This window comes from Lissotriton vulgaris, chromosome 2_1 (assembly GCF_964263255.1).
Source record: "Lissotriton vulgaris chromosome 2_1, aLisVul1.2, whole genome shotgun sequence".
Taxonomy (NCBI): domain Eukaryota; kingdom Metazoa; phylum Chordata; class Amphibia; order Caudata; family Salamandridae; genus Lissotriton; species Lissotriton vulgaris.
The window spans coordinates 2038772488-2038796804 of record NC_141687.1 but is presented as its reverse complement, the minus strand read 5'-3'; the positions used below and the strand labels follow the sequence as shown (position 1 = coordinate 2038796804).

At 45.5% G+C, this 24317-nt stretch overlaps 1 protein-coding gene across 1 annotated transcript in view; it reads left to right on the top strand.

The window, feature by feature from the left end:
- GALK2 (galactokinase 2) overlaps positions 1–24317 on the top strand; it is a 1370458-nt gene that overhangs the window by 278568 nt on the left and 1067573 nt on the right. Inside the window, exon 4 of the mRNA XM_086958266.1 lies at positions 3774–3864. Coding sequence (XP_086814392.1) covers positions 3774–3864 — 91 coding nt within the window. The remainder of the gene's footprint in view (positions 1–3773; positions 3865–24317) is intronic.

The following is a 24317-nucleotide window of genomic DNA, read 5'->3' as shown; positions in this document are numbered from 1 at the left end:
TTGCTGAATACCAACATGGGCCTAGTCTTGATTTAACTTAATGCCTCTTTCTTCCACCAGCCTCCACTTCCTTTCTCTTTCTCTTGGTCATTTTCATGCCTGCTTTCTCCCTCTGTCCCTGTTATCCCATTCTCTATTACTACTTTTTTTCTGGTTCTCTTTCTTGTTCTCGGTTAAAGTTTGATGGTGAAAATGTAATGTACTTGTACCCAACAATGAGTACTAATGACCACCACCGACTCAAATTAATAACTGCCTGTCTGACATTCTTTCATCACAACCCCTATACTATTCAGTTCACTTATGTGCAAGGCAACTGAAGCAAAGGCCCAAATACTAGCAAAAACAGACAATATGCCATGCCCTTTCTAGAAAAATGTGTTCAGCGAAAGCAAATTAGGTTAACCAATTCTCTTTCAAGAAAGAGAAAGCTCAACTCACACAAGCAACTCCGTGGCAGTACAATGCCCCACTTCTGCCCCCCCTTGTGCCCCTGACCTGCGATCTTAACCAAATCGTATGCGATTTAATGTACTTCTAAAAACAAAGCTCTTTTAGGTGTGCTTTCAAAAGAGCTCCATTGTAACCTTCCTTTGCCTTCCCTTCTGCAAGTCATATTTTCTGCCTTTATCCTCATATGTTTTGTGTGCTGAAGAAAATGAAAGACGATTTAGTAAATAAATGCACTTACTTGAAAGTCCTTCAAACAATCCATCTACCCATGCACTTATTTACAAATCAGTTTATTCATGTACTCATCCTTGCACTCATCAACTAACCATTTTTCAAACCATTTATTCTTTCTCCAAGTCACTACTTCTTCCGGCCACTTAACCCCATGCAAATGCACACATCCAACTCCTTGTGCCAGCTCCCCCGCGCTGCTGTGGTCTCACCATTCGCTTGCCAGCGTTATGTTCCTTTGTGCATTCGCTTCCCGCTAAAATTGTCTCCCCTGCATAGCCAATAAATCTACTTTGTATTTCTTGCTTTCTGTTCTCCCATATTACTTTTGTTGCCGCTGTATCTCTGTTGTTGGAACTTTTAGACCCTCATAGGCCTGTTTTTCTTTTCTTCTCCTGTGTTATTTTGATTGACTATTACTGTAACTGTTTGCTGTGCCTGTATTTTTGCTGCTTCTACCCGCTGTCTGCTTGCTTTTTCCTGCTTTGCCCATCCCTCTTCTGCCTCTTGCCTGCCCCGCCCACCGTCTCCCAGGAACTACTTACGAAGGCTGCAGTGCCGGCGCACCAAAGGTGTGCCATAAGCAAGCCCTCATGAGCCCAGCTGCACCTGGACCGCGCCTAATGCTAGAAACCTTAGCTCTCCAACTACCTGTAAGTACTCTGCACCCAAGCTTGGAGCCCAGTACACGGGATGCTGCAAAAAAAACGACAGTTTTACTGCTCCCTGATCCAGGGTAGGACCTTTCACCTGCCGGCACTTCTCCTGCAACACCGGAACATCAGCACACACAGCAAACTCAACCATGCCTACCATTCCTCCACCAGACCATCTCTTTACTGACTCTTGCTCAATGCAAGATCTCTATGCAAGCATGCCACCGAGATCTGGGACACCATCACATCACATCCCTCACACCTGACGTCATCTTCCTCACGAGACCTGGCTCAACCCACATCTACTCCCTAAATCACCACAGCTATGCCCGATGGCTACAAGATAGCACACCGAAACTACATCAACAAAAATGGAGGTGAAATCGCCATCATCCACAAGGAAACCATCCACTGCACCACCACCGCAGACAACGTTTACCCATTCATGGAACACCTCAACTCCGAACCAATGTCAAAACCACCATCATAGGCATCCTCGCCTACAGACCTCTAGGACCTCGCTCCAGTTTCTGCAATGCTATTCCCAAACTCATTGCTTCGCTCACTATTGACTCCAAACACTACATATTCCACTGCAACATATATTTTCACCTCAACAACCTCAACAATACCAACACACTAACCTTTTTGAGAGCATGAACAACATCCGCCTCACCCAACTGGTCACCAACCCCACAAACAACGCAGGACACACACTAGACCCCATCTTAAGGGCCAGCCACAGCATCAAGTATAGCTATGTCACTGAGGCCACCTGGACAGACCATGCCACCTTCCACTTTACCATCTTGGGATCCCCTAGCACATCCCTCAAGCTGCCCAGCTCTTCACACCACAACTGGACCACAGTCTCAGAGAACCAATGGACCAACGTCCTCAACACCTTCTACACACACCCACCTCAACCAACCTAGAACAGGCTGACAATAGCTCCTCAACCTGGATCACCGACTGCACCGACAGTCGCCCCTATTAAACCCACCAAGTCCAGGAGGATCCCAAGCAAGCCAGCTGGTGCACCACAGAACTAAGAACCATGAAAAGCAACTGCAAACAACTCAAAAGAAGTGGTGCACTAGCATGGAGCCCACAGACCTAACCACATTCAACACATTCCTTAACTAATACCACTAGAAGTGCCCTGCCTGATCGCATCAAAGCAAGTTCTAACCACAGCAAAGAGCGGTTCAACATCAGAGAGTTGTTCAGCCCCTCAGTCACCGAAAAACATCATCACCTCTTCCCAGGAACTCTGTGACACTGTGGCAGACTTATTCCACAACCAGATCGCCACCAGCTACAGAAACATCGAACCCCACCCACCACTGTCGACATCCTCAACCATTTCACCTCCACAAATAAAAAAACATGACCACCTGCTCACCACCTGGGACCAGCTCACCACGCAAGACACCACAGCCATCATGAACTCCACCCACTCAGGAGCATCCATGGTCCCCTGTCATGAGTGCCCACATATTCAACTTCAGGAGCAAGGCGAACAGCAATAAATACACAGCCGCCCACGACAGCAGTGTTTGCGGCGCCTGGATACCCTCGCGGGTGATCAGCCGCACCATACAAATCCTGATTGATTGATTGAATGATTTATTCCAGGAAGATGCATTTTTACGCTACAAACCAGACCTATTGACTTTTACAGGGGTTGTTTATAGCTTAAAAAGGTTACTGTTAAATCTTTTAAACGTCCAGTTGGATGCCAGCTTTTATTTGGAATGAATCAATGGTTAGAACAATGATTTGAATAAACAATTTCCTTTTTACAGTGCAAAATGTAGGATGTTGGGCATTTGTTGGAGTGCTCTTTTAGTTTTAGTACATGGTCCACTAGGTGTCGCTGCAAGCTTAATTATGTCCATACGGCAGGAAAATCAAACTATTTTTGTCCTATCATTTCTGCCAGTTTATACATTGCATACCACCACTGCGTCTTACTTTTCGTTATCTATCGAATTGTCAGCACTTCCAAAGGAGCAAACCTCATATCTGTTCTTCGTTTTAAGTGGTGATCATGCCATATCTCTCCTCAGCTGGCAGCTGTTGAGGGCTGTGGTATCTCTTTGGGAGAGCGAGCCATCTCCCTCTGCAAGCATTTGCGATCTGAACATTTGAGAATAAAATATTTATCTGGAGTGGAACGTGGCAGCAGATCACTTACATTAGCAGTTTATTTGGAGATGGGAGCAATAATGCAAGCATTTCATATTGTATTTAACACTTTCCAAGATTTAAATCGATCTCTTACATTGAAAATGTGATTCTGGTTCTACGATTTCTTCTTCCCTGGTCTGTATTTTGTATCAAGTCCTGAAACTGAACAGCTTCAGCAGGGAGTGTGGCAGGTGTTGGAATAACATACTCCTCATGTTTGTTCTGTTCATTCCGTTGCAGGGATTTCAGTGCAAGTGCTGATAATATCCAGATTGACAAGACTAAACCTCTGTGGCACAACTACTTTCTGTGTGGACTGAAAGGAGTTCAGGTAATGTGGATGCAAACGACTAATGATGACGTCATTTGTGAAGTGCGGCTCTTTCCCTAGAGGAGCCTCTAATGCCTTAAGATTGTTCGTGTGGGGAAATGGTGTAAAGTCCACAACCGGTGTTTTGCAGGTTGCATTTGGTGATAGTCTGAAAAAGTCAGTCACCCTTTTAAAGCCAAAAGGGACCGGTTAGAAAGACCAACAAAAAAAAAAAAATTCACCTCCGCAACCACAAATCATCAACTCCCTCAGAATACAATGAACCAATTTCCTTCTTTATGTTCATTGATTGAACCATTAATTATAACGGTCTGCTTTAGATTAAAAATAATGAGTATATTTATTCCAATAATTAATGTGTATATCATTATATCCACAATGTACAAATTGATAAATATACAGTACAGATCTGCACTATAAAATCTAAGAATATTTATACTCCTGTTAATCTAGACAATATATTAAAAAAATTCTCTCTGCAGCAATTTACCCTATACATTTATCGTTTTCTTATAATTAACCCTCTAGCTGCATCCACAATATATCATGGGTTATAAGCATATACAGATAATTGCAAACTCAAACTGTATATTTAACAAATATCCTTGTACATATTATGCCTCATCCCTGTACAAGTAATGTCGACACGGCGTTTCTGTGAATCTTGGACTCAAATCCTCGCCTTATTCAGGACAAATTCACATTAAAACTCGTACATAAAAGCAGTCATTTACTCCCAATTTCCACTTCGTACCCCTATTTCGCTCTTGATGTTTGCTGGAAACAAGGGGTTTAATCACCCTCTGGGTAGTTTTGTCTTTTTGTTAAAAGGTGCACATGCCTTGTTTAATGTAGATTATTCTTGTCATGATAAATCAATTTCTGTGACATTCCCCTCACTTCATCCTCATGGCCTAATCTTTTATAGATAATCAGGGGTCCTTATCGTTTTGGACTACTCATAATTTCAGTTCTTTTTTGATATTCACACCCTGGGCTTGTCTGAACCAGAGTGCACTTTGCAGCAATACATCCGCCTTCTTCTCAGACAGGGTGTTTTAGCAAAGTCCACAACTCTATGTCAAACCAGAAGCCTTAATCCTGATTCCTGAATGTCCTCTTCAGATATGAAGGGAGGATTGCAGTGTGCTAACACTTCTCCCAGTTAATCCTGACCCCCTCATATACCTCTGTAAATAGAATTGTTGTCCAGAGAATTTCATTTTTGATTTGTATTTTTGGATCATTAGAGAAGTCATACCTTGCGTAGACATTGCTGATTAGGGCTGTATTTTTCAGGACGACATTTTTTAAAATGGCGAATGTGTTGCAGTGATGGTGTAATATTTCAGGAACCATATGACTATATACTTGATTTTGGTGTCAACCCATAGGTTTTGGTGGTCAAGTAGTCTGATCGAAACAGAAAATAACTCCTAAGAGCAACCCTTATGCCATTTTCCAAAATGGCGGTTATCATAGAGGAAGAAGAGACACATATAGAAATAAAAAAATGTTTTTTAATCCTTTTATGTATGCACAAAACAATCTTTATGATCTGAATATGAAAATAAAATTATGTTTATCACTCCTGTTTTAGACACATTTTCATAGTTCACTTTATTTGTTTCAGCAATCGCTCGATGTATATTTGCAGAATGTTGAATATTTGAGAAGAGCATATCGATAGGGACATCTTTTTATAGTACCGGATTTTCAAGTGCATGTGCGTGTAAGTTCTGTGGGTAGAGGCTTTAGAAATTTCTTAGGTTTTAACACCCCATCAACATATTCCCAACCAAATTCACAAGGGTCTTTCTCTACATATGCATGATCCAAAACATTTACACATGTTTTGATCAAGTAGAATGCATTTTAATGTATCCATGCACAATATATGACATCGATGGAAAGTCACTTAGTGGGACCGATCTCTTGAGGCCACTATACCAAAGATCATCCAATGTGTGACAGTCGGAACTCGCTTTCCGCACACGCACAAGGTATTTTTCTACGTCTTTAAAGTCACATTCTACTTCTATCTCAGCAAATCCTTTTAGAAACGTCATAGGTTCAGCAGTTAAAGCTTCAAGCTTTGTTCCAATTTTGTTCATAGTGTCATCACCCGCAAGAATATGTGCCTGGGTAAAGAAACAATGGATTTAGACCCAGATCTCTGTACTGAGGTGAATGTTCGACATTGTTCAGCATTCTGTCCATCAATTGTTCTTTTTGCGTTTGTCACTTCAAGTGGGATGGATAAGTCCAGACGTGGGTCCTGAGCTAGCTTGGCTGATGAGGGGCGAAACCCCAAAACTAGTCACAGGATGCTTGTTTCCGGTCCAGGGAGGACCTGGCATGGCAGTTCCGGCTAGACTGTTCCCCTGGGGAGCAGGGTCAAGACTGATTTACATCTGGCTGGGGAGCAAAGAAATGATGGATTTAGTCCCAGATCTCTTTACTAGGGTGAATGTTTTACATTGTTGAGCATTTGTCCGTCAATTGTTCTTTTTGCATTGATAAGAACACTGGGCATTTCTGGGCCAAGTTTTTTGTACAGAATATGAAGCAGGATTAAGTATCATTTATTGCCTGTTCCATAAATCTGACAACCCTTGACTTATGAACATTGCAACAAATTGAAGTAGCACAATGATAGCATCTGTGTCATTTGGCAGTAAAGTGACTTGATTGGAACCATCTCAAACAGCCCACTCAACATGTGGCACAACACGAAGATCAGCTTCCTCCAATTTGCTGGTAAGATCTTGAACAATATGGCCGTATGTAGGAGAGTAGGGTCTGCTATCCTATGGTCACCCCAATTTTTGCTTTTTGCTTCACTGGTTTTCGACTTACTGAGGCTGTGGGCCTGCTAATCAGACCCCCAGCCTGCTGTTCTCTCTCTAAATTTGTAATACATGTGCTATAGGTACATACCACAATTGGAAATGGACTCCTTGTCAGCCCCTGTACCATGCACTATAGGTGCCCAGGGCATAGGTGCCACCAAGGTCTACCAGGGGCTGAAGCATAGCTTTTGCCACCCCTGGTTGGTTCTTAAATTGACACAACTGGCTGATCACTCAGCTGGGGCAAGTGGGTGTAATCACCCCTTGCTTAGATATAGTATACCTATATCTAAACCTATATCTGGACACATATAGCCTATAAGCCACTCCTATGGAAGGCCTCATCAATCCTGGAGGCAGAGTGCGTGGTTTTATGTGAGATGGTGCTCTGGCATGAGCTGAGCCTGTCTGCAGCTGTCGGGAACAACTCCCTAAGCTGATCCGGGATAATGCCATACCATATACTCTTAAGCGCATTATAATCCTCGCGGTTATATAGCAACTTTGGTTTGGCTTTATCAAAACATGTCGTGTAAGGTGTCATACGAATTGGAATACTATCCCCTCGCCAGTTCTGGCGACGGGGATAGCATTCCACCCTTCTAGAGGGAGAAGACATGTTACTTTACTGAAACGCGGTTGATTTAAAATGAGCCTCAGATCCACAAAATGGATGCCCCTGCCACAGACACGGGTCTGACCTCCTGCTGCTGACCGAAACCCGGCAGAGGAGGCCTGGACAAAGAGTTTCCTGTCACAGGGCGGTGTCAAACCACCCCAGACAGGAGATAGTGGATTGGAGTAGGGAGGTTTCAATGAAACCAGACACTGCCTGGGGAGCACAAGGCTGCCCCTTGCAGGATCCGGCCAAACCGGTTCTGGGGCCTCCCAGCCCCTGTCCCAGCGCGGCCAGGATCAAAGGAGAGGGGTGTAACCACCCCCTTCCTGGGTCCCACCCATAGGAGGGGACCTAGCAGGATGTCCAACCCCCTAGATTCGAATAAGAGGGGGAGCAGTCCCAACGGACCTCAGATCATCCTGAAGAAACATAAGAAACGAAATCTGGACCCTTCGACTTTCTACACGACGTGAGAAGACTGAAGAATCTCCCTTGTGGTCAAGGAGTGACCACCCTGTGCAAACAGGCACCATCCAGCCCTCGACCCTTGCTTTGTTGCAGTTCCCGCCGGAACTCGAGCGACAGAGATCGACGAGATCAAGCTTGCCTGCCTTCTACCTGCCCGATCCACAGTCCCTGCAGAGCTGAGACCCGTGGAGGCGACCGGAAGCGTGGGGCACGCCATCTTGAAAAGGCCACGAGACGCTGACCGTGCGGCCCACGAGTGACCCTCGAAGCTGTACACCGGGGTTTGAGAAGCCCCAGCCCCGAGCTCCACTTGCACCAAAGCTCACCCCTCCACACTCGCTGAGTGCTGCGTGGGGCCCTTCTGCTTGTGTGCGCTCGACGCGTTGGCCCGGTCACTTGCCAGCTGGCTTGTGGCCCCTGTGCCGACGAACTTTGAAATCCGACTTGCTTTTCTGGTTGCTCCAGATCTGCACCAGCTCCTGTGAAAAGGAGCACCCACTCTGACCCTCCTGGTTCGAGTGATAAGCAATCTCCCGGTTCCGCGTGGATTGCTTTTGCCAAGTGCTGTTTGCTACAATCTTCAAGCCGACGGTGCTGACGGCGAGAGCCTACGTGGGACAGATCGTGACCTGCTCCTGGACGTCGCAGATGCCCCAGAGCCCACGTGACAGCGGAGAGAAGCCTATCGACAACCGCCTGATTGCGCCCGACATTGCCTGGTTCCGTCCTGGTTCCACCCTGGTCACTGCTGAGTGACCCAGACTCTGTCCCCTCTGCTTTCAGGTACTTTTCTACATCGATCCACCCTTGGATCGCACCGGACACTTCTGCTTCACAGCGCCTGCAGCTGCAACAGCTCCAAGCACCCAGAACCTGCGTGACAGAACCCGACGCCACTTCGACCCTGTGCACCCACGGCCTGTGGGTGAGGTAACTTTGCAACGCCGGTGTCTTTACACTGGTACACACCTCTAGGGTCTGTGTCTAAAGTTTTGTGTTCCTAGGTTCAGCGGAAGTATCTTTTTATTCACTTTAATTGACTTTTACGCACCATTGACAGTGCATTGGTGCGCGCTGCACTTTCCGTGCTGCACCCGTCTCCTGTGGGCTACTCCCGACTTCTTCATTGCTTGTCCTGACTGCTCCCAGCGAATCTCTAGGCCCTAGGCCTAACCATTGTTCGTAAAGTGTTACTTATACCACTTTTTTGATATATGGTCTGAGTGGCCACCCGCCCTCATCCATAAACGTGCAACTTTATATGTGTAACAGTGCTTTTGATTTAACGCTTGTGCCCCTTTCCTCATAAAGAGTACTGGGGAGTAATTTAGAAATAAATACATATATTTTTATAATATATACTTGTGTGGTGTCCTTTCATTTGATTACAGGATTGTATGTGGTAAAACAGCTCGCTTAACACGACCTCTTAAGTTAAGCCTTTAAGGCTGCTTAGTCCATGCTACCACTAGGATAGCTTGTCTACAAGGTTGACTTACAACCTGACATCTTTGGGGTTTGCTTGGACTGATACCCAGTGGTTCCAGAATTGGAAACACTACATATCAGGCCAACTTCTCACATTGGTGGCAGCGGTGGGATTTGAGCTTGCTGTTTGTTTTACCATTGCAATCTTTATCAAATTGAAAGATCACATCAAGTACCTATAGGTACATATAAATCAAAAGCTTAGCATATTAAGTTCTACTGAACTTAGTAGTTGTAGATTAAAGGGATTAGCACACCCTGACTACAACTCACTAGCAAGGTACAGTAGGAAACCACTTAGTGTAGGTAAGTGCACCACTTACACCTCACTAGCAGTCATGTCTGATACAGATAGAGCCTCAGGCTCTGCTCCTGTAATAGTTGATCCTATAGGGACAACATCCAGATATGACAACCTTAGCCACAAAGACCTGAGTGCCTTGTGCACAGCCAGGGGGCTAAAAAAGGGCAGAGGCCCTACCATTCCTTCCCTAGTAGCTCTCCTAGAAAAGGATGACCTAGACAAGGTGAGTCAGACTCCCTTAGAAACAGAGGAAGGGATAAACTCCCCTGAGAATGAGGATCTTCAAGAAGGAATAGAGGAGGAAGAGGAAGACCCAGAAGAAGGCTCTGATATAGATGAGCCTGAAGATCAGGATCAGGGGGGAAACCAGGTACAGGTTGCCAGGCTTAACCAGGCCAACTTGGACCTACATGGGAATGGAGGGGGCCAGCACCACTCCAGATCTCATAACCAAATTCTCCCAGGTAATAGAAGGGAGAGATCTCTGTCAAGGGACTCTCACCTTTCTAGTGCCTCAAGAGAATCTCAAAGAGGAATGACTTCCTCCCAGAGAAAAGAGCATAGGGCCAGGATGAGGGCTGTCCAACTCCAGATAGAGAGGGAGGAGGTAGCTCTGGCTCAAGCTAAACTGACCTTAGCTCAAGCTAAACTTACCTTGGCTAGGGAACAGAAAATAAGTGGCTTAGATGCCACTGGTGGCAGCAAAGTTCCTAAAGAAAAAGACAGGGCCTATGACAATAGAAACCTGACAAAAATTGTGCCCCCCTACAAGGAAGGGGATGATATCCACAAATGGATGACTGCTCTTGAGAGGGCCTGCATGGTACAGCAGGTCCCTGAGGATCAGTGGGCAGCAATTTTATGGTACTCCTTTTCTGAGAAAGGGAGGGACAGGCTCCTCACTGTTAGACCTGAGGATGCCAAAAACTACTCTGTTCTGAAGAGTGCTCTTATTGAAGGGTTTGGCCTAACCACTGAGCAATACAGGTTGTTGTTCAGAGACACCCAAAAAGCACAGACTCAGGACTGGACTGATTTTGTAGATTGTGCCACTAAGGCTCTGGAAGGTTGGCTGCAGGGAAGTAAAGTTTCAGACTATACAGGATTGTACAATCTTATGATGAGAGAACAGATCCTTAATAACTGTCAGAACCAGCTGTTGCATCAATACCTTGTTGACTCTGATTTGACCTCTCCCCAAGAATTGGGAAAGAAGGCAGACAAATGGGTCAGAACAAGGATTAAGCAGAAAAACCAGAACCAAGGTGACCAGAAGAAAACAGACCAGAAGGGTGGGAATCAGAAAGATAAAGAAAAGGACCAGAAGTCTTCAGGCCCCCAAACTAGCAATAAGGAGGGGGGTTCCCAAAATGGAAACAAGAAAAAGAAGAATGATGGCCCAAAGAAACCTTGGTGTAATACCTGCAAATCAGTTTCACACTGGGGCAGTGAATGCACTAAGAAAAATCCAGTCCCCACCACTGCAGCTCCTAAAGCAACTGCACCCCCTAGTACAGTCAGCAGTGGTGGTACACAGCCAAAGGGTTTAGTAGGGTTGACCCTGGGTACTGAGGTGGAATCTGGCCTAGTCAGAATCCCCACACAGGCAGTTCTCCTATATGATGTGGACATATCATTGCCCACTGCAGTAAGCCCCAGTAACCTGGGCAAATATAGGCAGACTCCCTTAATTAATGAGAAACTGGCTCAGGCCTACAGGGACACTTGTGCCAGTGTCACAATGGTGGCACCTGGCTTTGTGGACCCTGGACAAATTGTACTAGGTGAAAGTTACCTAGTGACCAATGCAAGCAACTCCACTACTTCCCATAGTGTGGCTGTTGTGAACTTCTCCTGGGGAGGGGTAGATGGCCTAAAGAAAGTTGTTGTGAGTGCAGACCTCCCAGTAGACTGTCTGTTAGGCAATGATCTTGAAAGCTCAGTTTGGTCAGAAGTGGAGTACAGGACTCATGCAGAAATGCTAGGGATTTCAGCTCATGTCCTTGCAGTGACAAGGTCTCAGGCTAAGAAGTGCCTTCCTGAACCAGTGGTGGATCTTGAAACAATAGACCAACCACAACCCAAGAGAAGGAGCAAGAGGGTTAAGGCTGTGCCTTCCCACTTGCCCCAGGTTGAGGATCAGGTTTCACAGGAAACTGATTCTGCAGTCCAAGAGGAGACTGTCTCAGAGGAGCTTGAACCTGATCAGGTTGAGTTTCTGGGGACAGGGGGACCCTCAAGGGCAGACCTGGGGCAGGCCCAATTAGATTGCCCTTCACTTGAACCCCTCAGACAGCAAGCTGCTGCTGAGGCTGCAGGGAATGCTCAAGGTACCCATAAAGTGTATTGGGATGAAGGACTCCTTTATTCAGAGGCTAGAGACCCCAAGCCTGGCACAACCAGGAGGTTGGTTATACCTTTGAAGTTTAGGGGCTTCCTTCTTACCTTGGCCCATGATATTCCCCTTGCAGGACACTTAGGCCAGAATAAGACTTGGGACAGGCTTGTTCCACACTTTCACTGGCCTCACATGTCAGAAAATGTCAAGGAGTTTTGTCGCTCCTGTGTCACTTGCCAAGCCAGTGGTAAGTCAGGTGGCACAACAAAGGCCCCCCTGATACCACTACCTGTGGTGGGGGTACCCTTTGAAAGAGTTGGAATAGACATTGTGGGTCCCATGGATCCTCAAACAGCATCTGGGCACAGATTTATACTGGTGGTAGTGGATCATGCCACCAGGTACCCAGAAGCAATTCCCCTGAGGACCACCACAGCTCCTGTGGTGGCAAAAGCCCTCATTGCAGTTTTCTCAAGAGTGGGCTTTCCAAAGGAGGTTCTTTCAGACAGAGGTACCAACTTTATGTCTGGATACTTAAAAGCAATGTGGAAAGAGTGTGGAGTAAACTATAAGTTTACCACACCCTACCATCCACAGTGCAATGGGCTTGTGGAAAGGTTCAACAAGACCCTAAAGGGAATGATAAAAGGGTTACCAGAGAAGCTTAGGCGGAAATGGGACATCCTTTTACCCTGCTTGCTCTTTGCTTACAGAGAGGTCCCACAGAAGGGGGTTGGCTACAGCCCTTTTGAACTTTTGTTTGGCCACCCTGTAAGGGGTCCATTGAGTTTGGTGAAGGAAGGATGGGAGTTACCTCTCAAAAAGCCTAAACTAGACATTGTGGACTATGTACTTGGTCTCCGCTCCAGGATGGCTGAATACATGGAGAGAGCATCCAAAAACCTTGAGGCCAGTCAGGAATTACAGAAAGCCTGGCATGACCAAAAGGCTGTTCTGGTTGAGTACCAGCCAGGGCAGAAGGTGTGGGTGTTGGACCCAGTGGGGCCAGCAGCTCTCCAGGACCAATGGACTGGACCCTACCCTATCATTGAAAAGAAGGGAGAAGTCACCTACCTGGTTGACTTTGGCACCCCTAGGAGCCCCCACAGGGTGCTCCATGTCAATCGTTTGAAAGCATTTGTTGACAGGGAGGACATGAGTCTCCTCATGGCCACAGATGGGGAACAGGAGGAAGAGAGTGACCCTCTCCCAGACCTGCTTTCCCAGAACCCTGATGATGGTTCAGTTGATGGAGTAGCCTTGGCAGGCAGCCTCACTGAGCAGCAACAGGTGGACTGCAGACAAGTGTTGCAGGCCCACAGACAATTGTTTTCACTCACACCCAGTCAGACTAACTGGTGCACCCATGAGGTGGATACTGGTGACAATCTGCCTGTGAAGAATAAGATCTACAGGCAACCTGACCATGTCAGGGATTGTATAAAGGCTGAGGTGCAAAAGATGTTGGAGCTTGGAGTGATTGAGCCATCAGAGAGCCCATGGGCTAGCCCAGTGGTCCTTGTGCCAAAACCTCATACCAAAGATGGGAAGAGAGAAATGAGGTTTTGTGTGGACTACAGAGGTCTCAATGCTGTCACTAGGACAGATGCTCATCCCATTCCAAGAGCAGATGAGCTCATTGATAAATTGGCTTCTGCCAAGTTTCTGAGCACATTTGATTTGACAGCTGGCTACTGGCAAATCAGACTAGCTGAAGAGTCAAAAGCCAAAACAGCATTCTCTACCCCTAGTGGACATTATCAGTTTGTGGTAATGCCCTTTGGTTTGAAGAATGCACCTGCCACTTTCCAAAGGTTGGTGAACCAAGTCCTTGCTGGGTTGGATGACTTTTGCGCAGCATATCTAGATGATATTGCTGTCTTTAGCTCCACCTGGGAGGATCACCTGATCCACCTGAAGAAGGTTCTGGAGGCCCTGCAAAAGGCAGGCCTGACTATCAAGGCTACTAAGTGCCAGATAGGGCAGAGCAAGGTTGTGTACTTGGGCCACCTAGTAGGTGGGGGTCAAGTTCAACCACTGGAGAGCAAGATCCAGACCATACAGGACTGGACTCCTCCAACTACCCAGACACAAGTCAGAGCCTTCTTGGGCCTGACTGGGTATTACAGAAAATTTGTAAAGAACTATGGGTCCATTGTGACACCATTGAATGACTTGACATCCAAGAAGATGCCCAAAAAGGTTCAGTGGACAGTTAGCTGTCAAAAGGCATTTGATGACCTGAAGAAGGCCATGTGCTCTGCACCTATCCTGAAGAGTCCTGACTACTCCAAACAGTTCATTGTACAGACAGATGCTTCTGAGTTGGGGGTGGGAGCTGTGCTTTCACAACTTAATCAAGATGGTCAAGACCAGCCCATTGCTTTTATTAGCAGAAGGCTGACCCCCAGGGAGAAACGTTGGTCAGCTATTGAGAGGGAGGCCTTTGCTGTGGTTTGGGCCCTGAAGAAGCTGAGGCCATACTTGTTTGGTACTCACTTCCTAATTCAGACAGACCATAAGCCCCTCTTGTGGCTAAATCAGATGAAGGGTGAAAATCCCAAACTGCTCAGGTGGTCCATTTCCCTACAGGGGATGGACTTTACAGTGGAGCACCGCCCAGGGACTGACCATGGTAATGCAGATGGTCTCTCCAGGTACTTCCACTTAGAACATGAAGACTTATCTGGTCAAGGTTAAGTTTAATGTCCCTGCGTTTGGGGGGGGGTTATGTAGGAGAGTAGGGTCTGCTATCCTATGGTCACCCCAATTTTTGCTTTTTGCTTCACTGGTTTTCGACTTACTGAGGCTGTGGGCCTGCTAATCAGACCCCCAGCCTGCTGTTCTCTCTCTAAATTTGTAATACATGTGCTATAGGTACATACCACAATTGGAAATGGACTCCTTGTCAGCCCCTGTACCATGCACTATAGGTGCCCAGGGCATAGGTGCCACCAAGGTCTACCAGGGGCTGAAGCATAGCTTTTGCCACCCCTGGTTGGTTCTTAAATTGACACAACTGGCTGATCACTCAGCTGGGGCAAGTGGGTGTAATCACCCCTTGCTTAGATATAGTATACCTATATCTAAACCTATATCTGGACACATATAGCCTATAAGCCACTCCTATGGAAGGCCTCATCAATCCTGGAGGCAGAGTGCGTGGTTTTATGTGAGATGGTGCTCTGGCATGAGCTGAGCCTGTCTGCAGCTGTCGGGAACAACTCCCTAAGCTGATCCGGGATAATGCCATACCATATACTCTTAAGCGCATTATAATCCTCGCGGTTATATAGCAACTTTGGTTTGGCTTTATCAAAACATGTCGTGTAAGGTGTCATACGAATTGGAATACTATCCCCTCGCCAGTTCTGGCGACGGGGATAGCATTCCACCCTTCTAGAGGGAGAAGACATGTTACTTTACTGAAACGCGGTTGATTTAAAATGAGCCTCAGATCCACAAAATGGATGCCCCTGCCACAGACACGGGTCTGACCTCCTGCTGCTGACCGAAACCCGGCAGAGGAGGCCTGGACAAAGAGTTTCCTGTCACAGGGCGGTGTCAAACCACCCCAGACAGGAGATAGTGGATTGGAGTAGGGAGGTTTCAATGAAACCAGACACTGCCTGGGGAGCACAAGGCTGCCCCTTGCAGGATCCGGCCAAACCGGTTCTGGGGCCTCCCAGCCCCTGTCCCAGCGCGGCCAGGATCAAAGGAGAGGGGTGTAACCACCCCCTTCCTGGGTCCCACCCATAGGAGGGGACCTAGCAGGATGTCCAACCCCCTAGATTCGAATAAGAGGGGGAGCAGTCCCAACGGACCTCAGATCATCCTGAAGAAACATAAGAAACGAAATCTGGACCCTTCGACTTTCTACACGACGTGAGAAGACTGAAGAATCTCCCTTGTGGTCAAGGAGTGACCACCCTGTGCAAACAGGCACCATCCAGCCCTCGACCCTTGCTTTGTTGCAGTTCCCGCCGGAACTCGAGCGACAGAGATCGACGAGATCAAGCTTGCCTGCCTTCTACCTGCCCGATCCACAGTCCCTGCAGAGCTGAGACCCGTGGAGGCGACCGGAAGCGTGGGGCACGCCATCTTGAAAAGGCCACGAGACGCTGACCGTGCGGCCCACGAGTGACCCTCGAAGCTGTACACCGGGGTTTGAGAAGCCCCAGCCCCGAGCTCCACTTGCACCAAAGCTCACCCCTCCACACTCGCTGAGTGCTGCGTGGGGCCCTTCTGCTTGTGTGCGCTCGACGCGTTGGCCCGGTCACTTGCCAGCTGGCTTGTGGCCCCTGTGCCGACGAACTTTGAAATCCGACTTGCTTTTCTGGTTGCTCCAGATCTGCACCAGCTCCTGTGAAAAGGAGCACCCACTCTGACCCTCCTGGTTCGAGTGATAAGCAATCTCCCGGTTCCGCGTGGATTGCTTTTGCCAAGTGCTGTTTGCTACAATCTTCAAGCCGACGGTGCTGACGGCGAGAGCCTACGTGGGACAGATCGTGACCTGCTCCTGGACGTCGCAGATGCCCCAGAGCCCACGTGACAGCGGAGAGAAGCCTATCGACAACCGCCTGATTGCGCCCGACATTGCCTGGTTCCGTCCTGGTTCCACCCTGGTCACTGCTGAGTGACCCAGACTCTGTCCCCTCTGCTTTCAGGTACTTTTCTACATCGATCCACCCTTGGATCGCACCGGACACTTCTGCTTCACAGCGCCTGCAGCTGCAACAGCTCCAAGCACCCAGAACCTGCGTGACAGAACCCGACGCCACTTCGACCCTGTGCACCCACGGCCTGTGGGTGAGGTAACTTTGCAACGCCGGTGTCTTTACACTGGTACACACCTCTAGGGTCTGTGTCTAAAGTTTTGTGTTCCTAGGTTCAGCGGAAGTATCTTTTTATTCACTTTAATTGACTTTTACGCACCATTGACAGTGCATTGGTGCGCGCTGCACTTTCCGTGCTGCACCCGTCTCCTGTGGGCTACTCCCGACTTCTTCATTGCTTGTCCTGACTGCTCCCAGCGAATCTCTAGGCCCTAGGCCTAACCATTGTTCGTAAAGTGTTACTTATACCACTTTTTTGATATATGGTCTGAGTGGCCACCCGCCCTCATCCATAAACGTGCAACTTTATATGTGTAACAGTGCTTTTGATTTAACGCTTGTGCCCCTTTCCTCATAAAGAGTACTGGGGAGTAATTTAGAAATAAATACATATATTTTTATAATATATACTTGTGTGGTGTCCTTTCATTTGATTACAGGATTGTATGTGGTAAAACAGCTCGCTTAACACGACCTCTTAAGTTAAGCCTTTAAGGCTGCTTAGTCCATGCTACCACTAGGATAGCTTGTCTACAAGGTTGACTTACAACCTGACATCTTTGGGGTTTGCTTGGACTGATACCCAGTGGTTCCAGAATTGGAAACACTACATATCAGGCCAACTTCTCACACCGTACCTTTTGAATATATATCTGCAGGCACCAACTCTTCATTTACAATCATTCCACTTGCAATAATTGGAATTTCAGTGTTCACTGAAGCATCAGCAAAGTTTTGGCGAGTTAACATCTCCAAGTTGATCTTGTTCAATTTTGACCAGAATGTATCAAGCTGCCCAGGTATAGATGTTGAATGTTTGATGCAGGCAAGGTAGATTGTCCCACTTATTGACATTTGTCTGATTCTCTCACATTCTTTGACAGATAGTTCAAAATAACTGTCACAGACAATGTGCAGTTCTTGCAAGGTGCACACTGACTTTGATATTTATAGAACAGTCTGGTCGATCTTGCCAAAGTTTTGCATGGATGAAATCTTGACCATTCGCAATTGTGACATAAAGTCCACAACAACAACAGTATTCAATGAGGGCACCTTTTCAAATTGAAATTCTTCAGGTGAAAGTTTTTATTCCAAGCTCTTATATGAGTTTGTGCTGCACTGGTTTGGTTGCAGCATTTCCATCAAATAATGTGTTTGTTGGAAGAAGATCATGTGACTGAATGTCCTTGATAAATTCACCCCTTTCTTTTGTTATATCCATCTCTCTGTGTGCTTCCAAAAATTGTTTTTTGTAAACTGTTTAGTAGTGGCTGGTTGGCAAAAACTCATGCTATGGCAATTAAATTGTGGACGTTTAGCTTTAGTGATTATGTCAAACAGCTTTTTCTCTTTCAATACAAATCTCTCCTGCTTCATTTCTGCGTATAGTTTTGATCTATGTTCAAGGACATTTAGTAGACATGTCTTTATTAAGTTATCCACATATTGTTTAGTCAAGAAGTTATGTAGTCGCACAGGCTTATTCATTTCAAAGGAGTGTCCTTGCTGCTGCATGAAATGAAGAAGGCTGTCAGCATGCTTATTAAAACCCTCCCCTCTTTCCCACAAGTTAGTGGTAAGGAACAGTTTCACAATGGTCCGTTAATTTTGAAAATGTCATGTCTCTTAAAACATTGCAAGTAGAAAGGATTTCATGGTAAACTAGCTGCCATTGAGCAACATATTCACCTTTATGTGCCTGACCAACAATTACGCTGTAGCCTTTCTGTGATCTCTGGATCGTCTGTTCCAGTTTATATCTGGAGCCACAACATTGAACCTTTCCTCTCTATCTTTCACCACAAAATATCTTTCAATGAAATTTTTGTAGAGGTATGGTTTTTCCACCTCTAGCTTCTTCACTCTTTTCAATCCAGGACCCATATCTAAGTTAGTTTATGCAAAGGAATTTGCTAAACACAGTAATCAGTGACTCCATAGTATTCACTTGCAGCTCATCATCACCTTTCCGATTAGCATGTACCCAGTTTTTCACTAGAGCTATCATGTGTAAAACATTGCCCCCGTGCTTGCAAACTTATTTTTCTTCACATTCTTTGACAAACTCTACAAACTTGTTTTTCAAATTTTCTGTTTTTGAACTAAGTGTATTGAACATTGCCTAGCTTGGCGTAATGTCTTTTGAATGAAGTGCACTCTGTGCCTTGTTCTTTTCTGAGATAAGTTATGCAAAACCTAATTTGTAATTCTTGTTCCAGAAAGCATTCCACAGCAATTTTTCTATAGCTTCAGATATGATGAGCACACCTTGTAATGAATGAACATAATGAGTTCCGCTCAATACCGACTGGACAGTTTTGCTTCCAAAGACTTCAGCCTCAATAAGTGCATCGTCTACGCCACATCCACTGAGAAATTCCTGCACACTGTAGTGCAACTTTTGTCATGTGGAAAATGCCCATCATTGAATTAAAATCATCACATTTACTGGATTGCTCATAAATATGGCAGCTACAGTACCAAAAACACTTTCATCACAGAAAATTGGCAGGATAGGCTGGGTTTCAAGCTGAGCATTCACATTTTTTTAGAGCTGTGTAAACTGTTGCATAGTTTGTGACTTCTTCACTGGAACAGTATTTTGGGAGAGAAGAGCCTAAATTCCAGCCCATGGAGGAACTGACTTTTCTTCTCCCTTCAGTCCGCACCAAATAAGCAATATGATAAATTAAGTTAAATCAGCTTTGCGGACTGCAGCATTAGGTAGAAGATCCATGTCCTCAGCCACTTTGAAATTTTCTGGTAGACTGGGACATGTTGATGTCTTGTATTGATTTTTCACACGTTGGCGAGGAAGGTTGGGTTTAAGTTTGCAGTTTCATTTGTTTATGCCTACAGCTGACATATCATGTATTCCAGCAGTTACTTCATTGGTACAGTCTTGAAAAAGCACCATGTCAGTATCATGTGTGCTGGATGTTCCAGGCAAAGAACTGTCTTCAAAATCAAAATTATCAAAAGCAACAATTATAAATCCTTTCCTGGTGAAGTGAGTTAGAAATGGTGTGCTGTAGGATTCACAAGATTTTACAGCATAAGCTGCTAACAAATTCCTACTACATACTATGTCATTATAACTTTGTTGATACACCAATGCTATTTATTGAAGTGATTAGGTCTTTAATTTTGCACTTGCCATATATTTCGTGGGTCGTCATCCTGTGTAGTGGAGTTTTCTTTTTGCCGGGATGTAATTCATAAAACATGATTTGGAAAAGACTGTACATTTGCATAGCATAAGCCCGTTGGTTGATGGGATTGTCTTTCACTTCTTCTCTTATATCTTCTGTTGGAGGGTAATTTCTACCCCAGATGGAACCACACTAATGTGCTATCTAAAATAATAAGACACACACGTGAAATGCAGGAAGTGAGTCAAGAGTGGCACCATTTATTTAAAAAAAAAACAATTTAAACAATAAGTGTCAGAAACACTTCTTTAGTCAGAAATAACTCTGAGCAATCTAGTAAGTAACAAGTGTCAGAAACTCATTTTAGACCAAAAACATGCAATCTAGTAAGTTTTAAAATCACGACAATGCAAAGGAAGGAGGGAGAGAGAGAAAATGAATTTCATAATACAATAAGCATTACAACCTCAGCCAAAAATACTAGATAAGAGGGTTAAGCAGGAGCACACACACACACGTTGTGAACCAATAGTTCACTGTGCGAGGTGTTCTGTCGAATGCGAATGAACTGGGGGCAGCTCTTTTATATTATTTTAAGGAGGAACTGCTGACCACAAGTCTGGATTATGACAGATGTTTGATCGTCAAGCATACCAAAATTTGTACATTTATTGAAAACAATTTGTATCACTTCTCTGAATTTTACAAGAAGTTTGATCGTCAATCATACCAAAATTTGTACATTTATTGAAAACAATTTGTATCACTTCTCTGAATATTACAAGAAAGCAGAACATTACAAAATGTTATAGGTCATTTATTTGGTCAAGTTGCTGTCTTAATTCATGTAGCTAGCAGAAAAATAGTAGAAAAACATCAGATGTGAAGCAATGAAATGTTCCAGCTAACCCCCACCCAATTCTTAACCCATTGTGTTCCTTTTGACTAGCGGATGTTTCTTGTTTTTGCTACATCATCGTGATGTGCAGGAAAGAGGTGCACATCGGGGACAGTGGCGGGCAGTGGGGGCTTGGGGACTTGTTTACCAAAAAGACTGTGACAGGGAGTCATGGCCTTTGGCAGGAGAGATGGCTGTAATCTTAGTAGGGAGGCATAAGGCCTGCCAATTTCAGTGAATCTTTTAAGACAGTATGGGCAATTTAGCAAACCCCTACACATTTGGCTGGCAGGGCCATTTAAGACTCTCATGCTTCAGATTTAGGACAGAAATAGCTATTGTATTATATGGTAAAAGTAGACCCGGCTTCATTTACCTCTCTTCTTGTTCATTTTTTGAACAAAACGCTTACAGTATACTTAGCAGGCCCATGGTCTAGTTGGGTCATCCAAGGTGTGTCATTAATGTAGGAACACTGTCTTTCCTGCTGTGTTTTCAAATCTACATATTTTCCTTCGGATAGGTCGACGAGGGAGGTATAAGTTGTTGGCATCGGTGATGGCATATCTACATTGGGATCCTTCCTTCTTTGGAATCTACTAGGGGGGAGTTGGGGCTAGTGACCTGGCTCTGGGTGATAGTGACCGGCTGCAGTAACCTTCTGTCATAACTTTCTGTCACAGAACTGTGTGAAAGGTCTGTTTAAACGAATGGTTGATTTGTACAGGGAATTCTGGGTGAGAAAATGTTGTGGCACCCATGCAACCAATAAAAATTAATGGGGCGGCCCAGTATCTCACAGAACCTGGGCTACTATAAGAGTATAAAATAATGGTTGGTTCTGTCGAGCAAGAATGAATTTCTTTAATATTTGTATTAGTCCTGATCAGTAGGAAAGACAAATCAATGGTATATAGTTACCACACCACACCATACAGATAAATGGACAAACTGAGACAGACAAAATAAACTCCAGAAAGTGACTGATATAGTATTTGTCATATATTGTAACTCACATATATGTACAATGGTAAACCAGCAGAAAACCACACAAAAACATTTACATACATACGCATGTGCTGTGCAGTACACAAGAAATAACATTGAACAATTACAATACGCATTGGGGGAAAGGAGGGGGAAAAAGAAAGGAATCTTCACTATTCATCTGCAGTAACACAGCCCATTATTCAGAGCATGTATCCTTAACGTTAGGCATCACTATGTGAAATGCGGGTACGGGATGTCTTGTACAGTACATCAACGTTTCGACCCTTATGACGAGTGTTAGTGGAAAATATCTCCACATGTCTTCTTCAGGACTGGAAATGCATAGGGGATAGCGTGTGCGGCAACCGTATGCTTAATTAACGGTAACGGGAGTCCTGGAGACCAATGATTGGGCCTGCCCAGGGTGCTCGAGAGGTAATCCGGCGGTGATCGTATTACCCTGAAAAATTCTATACTATATGCTGGAAAACGGGTCAACTGAGACCTCAAATTCCTGCAGAGGGCAACAGTAATTACTTGTTATTAGATTGGGAATATTGAAGGCAATAACAAATTATCCGTGACTATCGGTCGAAAGATTACCTTATAGAGATGACGCAACAGCATCTGTCCATAAAGGTGCTTAAATCCGGTGTAAAAGAAATCTCCTTGTCAAGTATCGGAACTCGGGTTGCTTGAGACCTCAAATTTCTTGTAATGACGGCCCATCCGCATCCGTTCGTGGCCGTAGCTTGAATACGGTACGAAGGAGCAAACCATTGCCCCAGGACTCTGCAAGATGTCAAATTAAATGTATGGGATTGGTAGATTTCTAAATGTGCTGGGTGCCCTCAGATGAGTGTGTCTGTGCGTCAGCAAGAAACCAGACACAGTTTGGATATTTTCTTAGGCTTAGAAAAATAAGGGAATGAATATCTTGCGGCTCATTCTTCTCTGACCAAAGCGCCTGTGTATATAGATTAGACAGGAAATGACATCAATAGAAGAATGTTGAGACCATCTTGATGTGGGATCTTAAGAGAGAAAATACTGGAAAAGCATTCATCTTGGATAGGAATACATTGAAAGCTAGTCATACCCACTGCTCCAAAAGAAGGGTGGCTTCCAAAATGGATCAGCTTATGAAGAAGACTCCCACGGTCATATCCTTCTTCTTCTCCAAGCTCCAGAGCTTCATCAGCCATTTCCTTATCCTGGCACTCCAAACTATGGGCATGATTAGGATCGCGGTTTTCCCGCATCCTCCGGGCCGGCGGAAGCCACCGCCGGCCCGGAGGATGCGGGAAAACCGCTGCGGAGGCACAGAAGACCCACCGCCAAATTAGGATGGCGGTGGGTCTCGAAATCCGTCCGCTGCTTTTCCGCCGTGGTAGCCTTCCGACCGCGGCGGTAAAGCTCTAACATGGCTGGCGGTGTCTGTCAGACACTGCCAGCCATATTAGGATAGAGGAAGACATATGCTTGGAAAAGCATACAGAGATTGCTTTCGGGGGCCCGTTGCGGGCCCCCTTGGTGACAGGGGGCTGGGGGGTGCACATGGGGGGTACCTATGGTACCACCCTGCATTTGCGTGGACAAAGCGGCAGGCACCGCGCGGTCCCTGCTGCTTTGTGCACGCAAATGCCGTGCTTGCTTTTTTAACATTGCGGCGGGTGCAGCTTGAAGCTGCACCTGCCGCAATGTTAAAGATTGAGGATGAGACCGCCACCCTGGCGGTCACATCCTAATCTGCAGTGAGGGACCTCCACAGCCCCTGCGGACGGTCCCTCCTACTCTATGGTGGCGGACGGACTCAGGTCCGTCCGCCATCATAATTGGCCCCTTAATGTGGATCAACCTCCTGTTGACTGCGGAGTTGTGACCTTGGTTGGGCAGAAGTAAAGAAGACTCCTCACCCCTTCCCTAACACAAACACCAAACACTTGCTGTTTTCTCTCTCATTGATTCGAGTCCAAATGAGAATCTTGTTTCCCCTGATGAGTCTGGTCCTCAGACATAAGAAGAGATTCACAGACTGGTTCAATTCAGAAAGTTCTACTTAAAGCAGCATTTCATTCAAGAGATTAAACTCAGTTGTAATAATGCCAGAGGTGCAGATGGAGTTGCACAAATTATATGCACAATAGCAAATAAGCAAAAATGCTTAAGAGTCAAATAATATTATTCTTACGAAATACATTAATGTGCATCTAAAAAGATAGGGGAAATAAAAAAAACTTTATAGAGTCTGTAGATATTTCACACTGAAATAACTCCTGTTACAATAGACCTGCAGTAACTCCCAATAAAGTAGAAGTCTACTGGCTTCTATCAAAGCCTTAAAGTTTATTGGAAAGGTGTGTGATTGAAAAAGTGACAGCGTTTCAAATTTGAACTTGCAGTGGTCGAAAAGACTGGACACCAGGTCCATGTGGTTGGTCTAAGGCATGAGCTTGGCCCAGTTGAGAAAGGTACTTTCTGATAAGATGCAAAACATTTTCGAGGG